The sequence below is a fragment of the Pygocentrus nattereri genome, chromosome 20 (genome assembly GCF_015220715.1).
Source record: "Pygocentrus nattereri isolate fPygNat1 chromosome 20, fPygNat1.pri, whole genome shotgun sequence".
In the NCBI taxonomy this organism is placed as follows: domain Eukaryota; kingdom Metazoa; phylum Chordata; class Actinopteri; order Characiformes; family Serrasalmidae; genus Pygocentrus; species Pygocentrus nattereri.
Window position 1 is genome coordinate 9,239,537 of NC_051230.1, and position 12,053 is coordinate 9,251,589.

The 12,053-nt window shown below is 37.9% G+C and overlaps 2 protein-coding genes across 2 annotated transcripts; both read left to right on the forward strand.

Annotated features, from left to right (window-relative positions):
• Positions 1-812: 812 nt before the first annotated feature.
• LOC108431692 (C-C motif chemokine 3-like) lies at positions 813-3,631 on the forward strand. The gene is made up of 4 exons (XM_017705014.2): positions 813-912; positions 1,956-2,076; positions 2,546-2,654; positions 3,247-3,631. The coding sequence occupies exons 1-4, from the start codon at positions 852-854 to the stop codon at positions 3,262-3,264; spliced, it is 309 nt and encodes a 102-aa protein (XP_017560503.1). The 5' UTR covers positions 813-851; the 3' UTR covers positions 3,265-3,631.
• A 2,091-nt stretch (positions 3,632-5,722) lies between these two features.
• LOC108431693 (C-C motif chemokine 19-like) lies at positions 5,723-8,278 on the forward strand. The gene is made up of 4 exons (XM_017705015.2): positions 5,723-5,934; positions 6,851-6,974; positions 7,244-7,358; positions 7,969-8,278. The coding sequence occupies exons 1-4, from the start codon at positions 5,859-5,861 to the stop codon at positions 8,005-8,007; spliced, it is 354 nt and encodes a 117-aa protein (XP_017560504.1). The 5' UTR covers positions 5,723-5,858; the 3' UTR covers positions 8,008-8,278.
• Positions 8,279-12,053: the final 3,775 nt, after the last annotated feature.

Consider the following 12,053-nt stretch of genomic DNA (forward strand, 5'->3'; position numbering starts at 1 on the left):
TTACAGTAGCAGTGATAGGAACTAGATGTCAAAAGCCAGTAAAAGTTACTTCACAGAAAGTTACAAGAAATGGTTACAAATATGCTCCCAAAACTCAGAACACCTGCTGGTTCAGTTCATCTTGTAAATATCACTGGAATTCACATTTAAATCTATTTGTCTGTATAAAACTGTAAAAGACATTATTAATATCTCAGCTGAAAGAATACAGCTAGACAGCTTGTCTGCGGACTTATACAGAGAGCACACTTCTGCAGATGTTATTGCAAAATTGGGAAAAAAACCCATAAAATGTGCCCTGTGCAAAAGTTATGCCACAATTGTTAAATTGTCAATTGTCAAATGTTAAACTAGCAAAAATAGAAGTAGTGCACTAATATTTGCAGAAAAAAACGATATATATATACAGTATATATATATATATATATATATATATATATATATATATATATACATATATGCAGAGGATGTGTTGAAATATTTTCGATTTTAGAAATCAACAAAAGCATAGTTGTTGTGCAAAGCCATGACCAGATTTGCTGATCTGCCATGGACTTATGAAAGCATGGAGGAATTACAACTTCATGCGCAGCCTTCTGAGAGTGTGAGAAAAAAGTAAAAAAAAGGTTTGTGAGGGGAGGGAATATGACGGGAAGCAATTGGAATGGAAAAAAAGACTGCTGGAAAGGTGGAGATTGAAGATACCTTCAGGGCTAATGAGTTTATAAGATATTGAAAGTGAAAGTTAACACTGCTTTCCAACTGGTGTATAAATAGAGCTGCATGTGTCCACCTGGGAACAAACACCTGCACACATCTGCACCTGACGCTCAGAGAACACACAGACAGGCATGTCGACTGCAGCGGCTGCTCTCCTGCTCTTCACAGCAGTGTTCTGGGGCAAGACGGAAGGTAAGGCAAACGTACACACTTGCAAACAGTTGCATATTCTTGTTTTTGAATGCACTCAACTGCTTTGGATTTACACCTAAATTTAAATTTCATATAAAGGTGTGCATCATTTCCACATGAATGTAATATATTATGTCTATATTGTACAAAGTAGGTAAACCAAAAGACAAAATGATGTTAAAGGACCCATGTCACTGAAAACTGATTCAGAATTTGATTTAGTATGCAAACACTACTAAAGTTTTAAGGTGTATCTTTTACTTATCTGTCCATGCGTTCCGTATATACAAACAAGACTCATTTTGAAGTTTTTCTGATGACACAAATCTGATACATTTACATATATTTGCCTATTCAGCCTTCAGCAGTTTAGCTCCACCCATCAACATTGAAGCTACAAGAAATGTTTCAGCTCCAACTTCTTTATAACTACGGTACAGCGCAGCCAATCAGAACAGAGATTATTTACTGGTATATGTCTTAAAGGGAATGTAAAGTTCTAAGGCATAATTAGAGGTTAAAAAAAATAAATGAAATAAAAAAAAAAATATATATATATATATATATATATATATATATATATATATATACATACATACATATATATATATACACATGAAATGCTTTGTCATGGATTGTCAATGTATCCCATTCTAGAAAAAGGACCAGGGATGTGAGTTTGAATAAATGCTGACCGTACAAAGCTACTTCACTGGCTGCAGCATTTGAAACTAAAGCCCTATTGTACGTGACATAAACTTGGCACAACGCATTCATGTTAGCCGTAAAGGTCAACAACATTTCCATGTTCTGCACTTGGCTGTGTACTGAAAGACCTCTTTATGCATCTTTCAGCTGACAGATTTCCAGTAATTCCCACACAGCATTCCAAAGTGAATAGTCTAGCTTTCATTTTTCTCCAGATTTTGTCTGCTTGGTTCTCTTGGGCCCACATAAACATGCTCAATTTGAGATGTGTAGTCTTTACTAACAGAATAACTGAGCATCCACTGAACTACACCTTTGCAATGCTTTCTCTCCAGCATTTTCCGATGATGCCTTGGACTGCTGTCTGTCGACGTCAGGACAACTGGTTCCACGTCACATTGTAGTGTCCTACATGGTGCAAAGCCAAGATACTGGCTGCTCCCTATCAGCTACAGTGTAAGTCGTTACAGGCCAACATACAAACTGAAGCCTACAGTAGGACCTTCTTTGAATATGCCATTGAAAATTTTTGGCTCCCTGAAGAAACTTTCACTGGTACTATAAAGGAATTCTCCAGCCTTACCTCTCTGCTGCATTCGTACCAAACACCTACCACACTTTTACTCCTATATAGTAAATGAACAGAGCATTAACTGGCTCAAAACATATTCATAATAGAAGGCTGTGGGCAGCTGTTTCAGGTTTCTGCTCTTTTATTGAGTAGAGGTGATAATCTGTGATAATCGACTGTATGCTGCAGATGTGGCAGATAGAGGTCAGGTTGAAAAATTCCCATTACAGAACCATCCACTGAAAGGTTCTTTATGGAACCAAAAGTAGTTCAGTCCAAAGAACCCTTTCTGTTTATCAAAATAAACATGAAAAAACACGTGCATGAAAACTCATCTTCTTTCACTCTGTTTAGGTTCATCACAAGGAAAGGCAAGAGGCTATGTTCTCCACCTCCAGAGCACAAAGCATATCCTTGGGTGGCAAAACTCATAGCACATCTGGAGAAGCTGCAAGAAAAACAGGTGAGCACACTATCCTCTAAAGCTGTGTTCACCACCTCTGGTCCTGGAGAGCTACCTTGATCTCCAAGTTAGATGCAGATCTTTTGAGGAAAGTAGATCAGACCACATCATACATCTTTACATATCAACATCACACATATAGTCTCAAAAAGAAGGTCTGGCTTAATGTTTGGGTCTCAAATGCAAAATAAACATTATGCTGATGAAGATATGATAATTTGCTTACATCTTTGGAAGACTCATCCTGCACCAGTTCTCTTGGAATACTCTATTAACGAGCTTACAGTTCTCAGTTTCACCCACTCAGAGAAGGGGTTCGAGACACTGCCAATATTACAAATTGTTCTCTTGGACGTTGCATGCAATTACTCATTTTCACCAGAGAGGACCCCAAAATCCCCAAAACCAGTGAATCTTTAATGTGAATTATGTTCAGAACATTTTTCTTCTCCTTTTCCTGTAAAGTTATGAGTTCAGAAATACAAGAGCTTTTTTTGCTATAACAAGGTTGTATTTCTTTCAGTGTATTGCTTTCAGTGACTTTCAGTGAGTTTCTCTGTCTCTCTCTCTCTCTCTCTCTCTCTCTCTATAGCACAACAAAAGACAGTGAGTGAACAGGATCAAAACATCAGCCTAAACTGAGCGGAATAACATCTAGGTCTTTGTGTCCAGATGCTCTGTGCTGTGATCACAATGTGAAAGAAGCTACACTTCACCTGTTTTGTTGTTCTAATTGTTCTCTTTTAATTGTTCACATTTCAGCAGTGATACACAAATGTCCTTACCTTTCATTGGTGAGTGTGCATGTGTTTGAGTGCACACCTCAAAGCTTTTTTTAAGCAATAAATAATTGCATGTCTTTCCATGAATTGTGTGTATGTAGTTTTGGGGTGAGTGAATTCAAATAAAGTTAGTAAGCCTAATTTTTTTTTTAGAATTATTGTTTTTGCACTTTATTAAATGAAAATAAAAAAATATACAAGAGTTACTTTGCATTTTGCCATTTCGTCATCACTTACATTTTCCATAAAACAACAGTGCACTCCTGTTACGAGGAGATGAAACACATAATAATAAAGCATGCGTTGTAAACAGGGGAATTCCTGAAGTGTCAAACAGTAATAATCTTCCAGGAAAAGGTGACACAATATACTGTTAGAAATAAAGGTACCATGCAGGTACATGATTTGTTTGTCAAGGTACAAAAAATGTAAGTGTACCCTCAAAGGTGCAACAATGGTTTTAAGGTCCAATTGTGCACCTTAAATAAGTTTTTCCTAGTGGAAAAGTAGAAATTTGTATCTTTTATGAACTAATGTTTTAAAACACAACAATAAAATAAAAAGCCTGGATACGAGACGGGGTGTGTGGAGTCAGTACAGCTTAGAAAATATCATTTCAGTGGAGTGTAGTGTTTAATATCCTGACACTGAAACCGAGATTGTAACTGATAATTACAGAGAGTAAATAAATGTGTGAACCAGCACTGCTTTAATACTTCATGAGAATTGAAAGCGTCTTCCATAGAGCCTTGCATTCCTTTGGAGATCTGCCATTAGAATCCGAGAAAAAGTATCATGTCATCTGGTCTGGACTGTAAAAATGCATTTGACACACAATGAGCAATATACAGAATGTGCTTAAATCTGAAACTCATATTACAGCTGGACAGTACATGAGTGAGAGAGTGTGAAAAACACTTTCTTTCATTTTTATGCAAGATGTGGTTATACGTACTTGATATATTTATATTTGACATGTACATTTTCAGAACAAAATGGCCTTAATAAACAAAAAAGAAAACCAGAACTAAAACAGAATTTTCATGTTTAAAAAAAATAGTCTTTGGTTCCTGAGGTTAAGGTCAGGTTTGGGTTTAAGTATACTACACACATAAAAATGCATAAAAATGAGAATTCTTGCATAAAAATGAAAGAAAGTGTTTTTCACACGTTCTCACTCATGTGTTGTCCAACTGTAATATGAGTTTCAGATTTGAGCACATTCTGTAGTATTGCCGAATAATAATAAGCCTTAGTAAGTAACAAGCCCAGACACACACACACACACACACACACACACACACACACACACACACACACACACATATATATATATATATATATATATATATATATATATATATATATATATATATATATATATGTGTGTGTGTGTGTGTGTGTGTGTGTGTGTGTGTGCATGTGTGCATGTATATATATACATGCAATACACATGGGATGCATCAGGTCAAACTTTTCAGCTTTTGTGTATTAGAATTTACAACCATTTGTCACTGTGTTATTAGACCTCTGCATTTAACCCATCCGTGCAGTGAGACACCCACATACATGCGCGCTAGTGAACACACACACACACACACACACACACACACACACACACACACTAGGCCGGAGCAGTGTGCAGCCGTATTCACAGCGCTTGGGGAGCAATTTGGGGTTAGGTGCCTTGCTCAAGGGCACCCATCAGGCTGGGATTGAACCAGCAACCTTCCGGTCACAGGGCTGATTCCCTAACCTCCAGCTCACAACTGCCCCCCAGAAGTGGGCTTATTGTGTAGGTGTTTTGTGTGGGGGTGGTCACCATCATGGAGAAGTGTGTAGCTACAGGTGACCTCCACTCTAAGTTCAATGTGTTGGCATGTTGCTGCGGTGACAATATGCAGTGCTTTCTCGCAGAAGAAGCATGGTGTCTTTTATATTTACTCTTCTTTCATCATACCCCCAAAACAACATGCAAGGTATATGTTATTATATATTTTTTATATTTAAATTTTAAGTATTTCAACATTTATGCATACATATGACTCTACAATATCAAATTGTATCAAAACAAGTGTGTGTCTAGTGCTTTTAATAACTATTTTATTAACAGCCATTATTTTATTTACAGCCACTTATTGTGTCTTGTGCAGTGGGGCAATCAGTTAACCTTTGCTCCAGAATACTGGGAATCCCCACTCACTTCACTGAAAACTACATGTGAGAGAATTTAAGGGAGGGACTGTACATAAAAACGAAACCTACTGCTCTATAAAAAGAGACATAGCACAGAGGAGAGGTCACAGAGGAAGAGAGGGAAACCTCACAGAGCAAGCCTACAGGAGGCAAACATCATCAGCAGCAGCCGACTCTTCTGAACTGCACCAAATTACGCAACACCCTCTTTCATTCTCTGTCTGCGATGGCTTCAGCGGGGGTTAGCAGTCTGTGTGTGGCTCTCTGGCTCACTGGACTCATCTTAAGCAGCAACCTGACAGGTGAGCTAATACACTCATCCATCATACACCACAGGGTATAAGTGTAGTGAATATCTACCCTTCAATGATGCAAAATGCATATTTATTTCTTGCATATATATATATATATATATATATATATATATATATATATATATATGTGTGTGTGTGCGTGTGTGTGTGTGTGTGTGCGTGTGTGCAAGAAATGCACAGATATGTTGCATCACTATATATACTATAGTTATCAGAACTTTGTAAGTAGTATAATACAGAATAATTTGTTGTCATTTAATGTTGTTCCATTATGCATAAGATTAAATTAAAAAGGACGTTCTGTGTAGACATTGTAGGTTAGTCTAACCTGGCTTTATTTCTCTTTTTATTTTCTTAGGTTTATTTAGATTTCATCAATATCATTCTTCCTTCTTCACTGCTCTGAAATGCTCATATTTTATAATATATATTATTTAAACTTAGACAGGAAGTCTGTTTCTATGTGGAATGTCTACTGTAAGGAGAACATTATTGTGCCATGTGGATTTTGCCTTTATGCCCCATCACATTTACTGCTCTGGCGCAGTCTAGGAAATATTGTGGCTATTTATCATGAAAGACAAGCAGAGTTCTCAGTGCGCAATTGAGAGCCCTAATATGATTTTAATGGCTGCTGCTTTCCCAAAGGGAGACCTCCCCCACCATGAGTCAGCACACAGATGTTGAATAAAGGGTTGCAGAAGACTGACCACACACAGACAGGCACATGCTCACACATACATAAACCTGGACATACTTTCATTTTCCCTGACCAATAATAATTCAGAAACTGGCAGTGGCATATATTTTTCTTTTACCTTCATCCTGAGATAAATTACAACCAGTACAAACAGACAGAGCTACAAAGCTGATTTCTATATCTATGTTTCTCTCTCTCTCTCAGTGTCGTTTGGGGATCAGGCCGTGGACTGCTGTTTATCAGTCAGCAATCAACCTATTCCAAGGCAGATTCTTGCAGGCTATACTGAGCAAGTCAAAGGTGATGGATGCCACATCCACGCTGTCTTGTGAGTATCTCAAGCAGATAACAAGGTTTTATGTTCCTTAAACAGTTAAATCTATATGATAAAAAGCAACCACCACCATTTAAATCCTCAACTCCACTTGATTATTTTTCCTCTTCACAGTTCATTTCATGTTTCAGTCTGATAACTCAGCTGAAAACTGATGCATTTAAAAAGTGGTACAGAAAAGTGTAGCATTTAATATATTAAGTGTAATGCTTTCTTTCCAGTTCTAGCAGTGGCAGTAATGGGTGACTGTCTTTACCTTTTAGATTCCGAACCAAGAAGAACAAGGTTCTGTGTGCTCCCCCTGATGCCCCGTGGATCAAGGACCGGAAAAACTGGGTGGACAAACTAGTGAAGCAGTGCAAAGAGAAGGAGTTCAAGGTACATAATGTCCTCAATTTCATGCCAGTGTCATATCTTAATGAATAGGTCAGTGTTATTTAATCTTTCACGTGTAGAACTGATTAACAGACACAACCATTTCTGTGATAATCCTAGTGATTTATGATGGAAGCCAATAAACAGATGCTTAGAGTTTAGGTTGAAAAATACTGGAGCATTTCTTTAAAAAAAAAAAGTCTATTCTCCATTCATTTGTTTTCCTTTCTTTTATTTTTCCATTTGGGTTCTATGTACTAGAGCTACTTGTTTTTAATAGTAGATATATAGATTGGTGTAAAACAAAACCTTCACACTTACTACTTGAACATGAACCAGTAGAGGAGAAACTCATGAAAGACATTATCCATTATCTAGTTTTGTCATGCCCCATCATGCTTATCTGAACTGCATCTTGGTTTATTTTTCTAGCAGATTAACCACCACATTGTTTATATTTGGTTTCAGTCTGACTTAACTTCACTCACATAGAAACCATTGTGCGCTTAAATTGTAAACCGCAGACCACAGGCCATAACTTTTTACCACTGAAAACCACTGACTCCATGCGCCAATAAGTGTGCTGATCCTCTTCTGCTTCTCTGTGTTGCAGGGGAAACAATGTCAAAACGTCAAACCCACGCCTGCTTGAAAGAACGCACATGGTGGTTAACAGAGCTGGAGGTTAAAGAGATCATGGCAGCTAAACAGCTAAATTATCAACATTGTCTTTTCTTTAATGCCTGAAAAAAATGTTTCTGCTCTGCATTGCAATGTGTCACTTTATGTTTCAGTAGTAAAAATAAGCTTTTTTAACTACTTGGATATTCCATTAATCTGTTTTCTCAGAAACTCTGAAGATTTGTCATCATTATTGTTCTGTTACTTGTAAGTGAATCAATAAATGATTGAAGTATAAGCAAGGTGCAAGTCTCTTCTCTGTTCTCTTTGGTAATAATAAACATGTTTAGATACTGTCTGTTATGATATAATGTAATTTATAGTAATACAAATTACTAAACAAAAATATTTATGGTAATAACGATATACAGTAGTAAATATATAACAATATAAATGTGTTTTTTTTTTCAAAGAAATGTTTAAAGGAGGTTTTTTCCCACCAAACTTTTGAGATGTAGTTTGATATGAAATGGTGCATTGCAGAGGAACTTCAACTCGGATTTCTTGTGTCGTCTTTTTAAACAATGCCCTGCATAAAACAAAATCTTTGTAACCATTTCTTTCTATAATGTCAGTTTTACAAGAATGAAAGGTTAATTCCACCATGTTTCTAAATAATTCAGTCCTAGGCTCGATCAGAGTGGTTTAATGTGAGGTTGTTAAGTATAGAGAAACTTACAGACTCTGATTTCTTTACAGTTAGGAGTAATATTTTACATGGATGACCCACTGTAGATGGCTTGTAGATGCTCAGTATATCTTTAAGTAACATCTAACTAAAAATCTATTAAATGCAATTGAACTTGAAGTTGAGTCTGAAAGATTATATTAAATATATCCCAAACCCCAAACCTAACCCTAACGCTAACCTCAAGGCCAAACCCATTTAAGTATCTATAGATCATCTGTAGGGAACAATCCAAATAAGGTGTGACCCAGTTAGAAGAAAAAGGCCTTAGTTTTTGCAATACCTCCACCCAAGGCAGAACAAAGCACAACTGAGTTACAAAAAAGATCCTTTCCTTGCTATCTGGCATAGAGAAAGTCAACTGTGTTACGATGGTTGGACCATCCAAACTCCATTAAGCAACATGAAAGGCTGAGGCGTAAAGCACTTGGGGGTGGACCAACATATATAATTTCAGGAAAAACAAAACTGCCAAACCACAAGAGATTTCTGACAAGTAGCGGTAACAAAGCCATGCTTTCTGTATTTGTTTGCCATTACATCACAATCTCAGGACCACGTAGATCAATAAAGACCAGACGAGTGTCTTGACTGGAGGTTTTGAAAAAGTTGAAGAGACAAAATGTATTTAAAAAGACAAAGTGGTGGGCCTACCTGATTTAAGCAGCGGAGGCTGGCATGAGAGTAGTGATGCACACCGTCAACCTTTCTAAGAATATTCATAAGGTGTGATAACACTGACATGCTTGTGCTGCTCTTGTATCATGCAAGTCGCAGCATGTTTGAATATCATGGCTGTCAGTACAATGTACAAACATCTGGGAAAAGCTTTCTGTCAGTGCCTTCCCACATACCGTGCACTGACAGGATGATGAGACACAACAAGCATTTTTGTTTCAGAGTAGGAAAAGCAGCTTCTGTCACAAAACTTGGGAGGCACTTGGGAGAGCTGACTGGCTTAAGTCACTTCGGTTTGATGGTGGCCACACAATACATTCTGATGCTGTATGGAAAAAGGAAATATGAGCAAAATGTCTATCACTCTTGATGCTTCCACCTCTGACATGCCTGCCTATCATCTACACCCAACAGAGGATATATTTAGACAGCATGTACTGAGACCCATATATCAAACTGTTTTTTGGTGCCACAGCCATCACTGTCACCAAAAGCCAGTGCTTTGGAGTCCTGTGGGGAAGGACTGGAGGTTGACAGAAGGAATAATGGAGCCTGTTACATATTACAAGCGAGCAGCACCTCAAGAAGTGCGAGACCTGACTCACCTGTACTACAAGGACATACTGCAGTCAGAGGAAGAGGTGGTGTATACAGCTATACTATTCTGCCAGAAGCGCATTTGTGAGGTCAGACACTGATGTTGGACGAGAAGGCCTGGCTCACAGTCTCCGCTCTAATTCATCCCAAACGTGTTCTGCTGGGTTGATGTCAGGACTCTGTGCAGGCCAGTCAGGTTCTTCCACACCAAACTCACTCATCCCTGCCTTTATGGACCTTGGTTTGTGTACTGGTGCGCAGTCATGTTGGAACAGGAAGGGGCCGTCCCTAAGCTGTTCCCACAAAGTTGGGAGGATGAAATTGTCCAAAATCTCTTGGTCTGCTGAAGCATTAAGAGTTCCTTTCACTGGAACTAAGAGGCCGAGCCCAAAAACAACCCCACACCATAATACTCCCTCCACCAAACTTTACACCTGGCATAATGCACTCAGACAAGTACTGTTCTTCTGGCAACCACCAAACCCAGACTAGTCCATTGGACTGATAGACAGAGAAGTGTGATTCATCACTCCAGAGAACACGTCTCCACTGCTTTAGAGTCCAGTGGCGAAACTTTACACCACTGCATTCGATGCTTTGCACTGCGCTTGGTGATGTAAGGCTTGGATGCAGCTGCTCAGCCTTGGAAACTCATTCCATGAAGCTCTCTACACTGTTCTTGAGCTGATCTGAAGGCCACATGAAGTTTGGAGGTCTGTAGTGATTGACTCTGCAGAAAGTTGGCGACCTTTGCGCACTATGTGCCTCAGCAGCTGCTGACCCCACTCTGTCATTTTACATGGCCGACCACTTCGTGGCTGAGTTGCTGTCGTTCCCAATCACTTCCTCTTTGTTATAAGGCCACTGACGTTTGATTATGGAATATTTAGTAAAGGAAATTTCACGACTGGACTTGCACAGGTGGCATCTCATCACGGTTGCATGGTGGAATGCACTGAGCTCCTGAGAGTGACCCAGTCTTTCACAAATGTCGCAGTCTGCAAGCCTAGGTCCTTTGTTTTATTCGCCTGTGGCCATGGAAGTGATTGGAACACCTGAATTCAATGATTTGGATGGGTGAGTGAATACTTCTGGAAATACAGTGTATCTCCAATGAAACAAAATCTTTAAATTAAATGTATATGGTTTTTTTTTAACGAAGACATGTTTTGTGTCCTTCTCTCAATCTATTACCCCATTGTATTTTTCATTGTTCAGTGCTGGTGCATAGGCCATTAATTTGTTAAGGTTAATTGAATAGTCAAACGGTGTATTTTCAAAAGAAGATGACAGTTTGTAGTACTTGATAATTACATTGTGTGGTAATTGTTGTCCTTTTTATATGTATAATTATTGTAAGTATTAGTGATACAAGTAAGTCTATTCAGTTTACACATATATTAAATATATATTTAAGGGTATATATTTCTTAAATTGTCAGATACATTGGTGACTTTCTTATTTCCCTGTGTTCAATACCTGCCTGTGGACATACATTCCAAATTTGGAGAGTTTCTGAAAATTTTCATAAATGTGAAAATGCAGACACCATTCCTTTTATAGAATCCAATTTTTTTCTAGCAGGATCCAAATATCATTTTGTCTAGCAGGATCCATCATATCATATTTTCCAGTAAAATATTTTTATGCAGGCAACATTTTCATAAAATAGACATATCAAAGATATGAAAAAACATGGTTGTGCTTTGTTGTACCTGGGTGGAGGTATGTCAACTTCTGTGAACCTACACATGTCTTCTGAGATTTTATATGTAATATAATTTTTCTTTAGTGACTATTTTGACCTCTGAATGTCCTGCATGTACCCATCTGGCATGAATGGATTGAAATAAATGGATACAAATATTTTAAGCCAAAACTTTATCACAAAACTAATAATAACTAATCTAATAATTTTCTGGAATAAATTTCAGAGGCATTAAACACTTCTGACATCTGGGATCACAGGTCAGAATTTCCAAAAAAACCATTCAAAGTGGTTCAATGTGAAATGTTCCTTACTGGAGAAACTTGCAGAGTCAGAATTGTTCACA

What these genes read in the sequence shown, in the direction of transcription:
- LOC108431692 (XM_017705014.2), top strand. Translation starts at nt 852, where the DNA reads ATGTCGACTGCAGCGGCTGCTCTCCTGCTCTTCACAGCAGTGTTCTGG. An exon ending in GTTCTGGGGCAAGACGGAAG is followed by an intron (nt 913 to 1,955) that starts GTAAGGCAAACG and finishes CTTTCTCTCCAG; the next exon opens with CATTTTCCGATGATGCCTTG. An exon ending in TGCTCCCTATCAGCTACAGT is followed by an intron (nt 2,077 to 2,545) that starts GTAAGTCGTTAC and finishes CACTCTGTTTAG; the next exon opens with GTTCATCACAAGGAAAGGCA.
- LOC108431693 (XM_017705015.2), top strand. Translation starts at nt 5,859, where the DNA reads ATGGCTTCAGCGGGGGTTAGCAGTCTGTGTGTGGCTCTCTGGCTCACT. An exon ending in CTTAAGCAGCAACCTGACAG is followed by an intron (nt 5,935 to 6,850) that starts GTGAGCTAATAC and finishes TCTCTCTCTCAG; the next exon opens with TGTCGTTTGGGGATCAGGCC. An exon ending in TGCCACATCCACGCTGTCTT is followed by an intron (nt 6,975 to 7,243) that starts GTGAGTATCTCA and finishes TTTACCTTTTAG; the next exon opens with ATTCCGAACCAAGAAGAACA.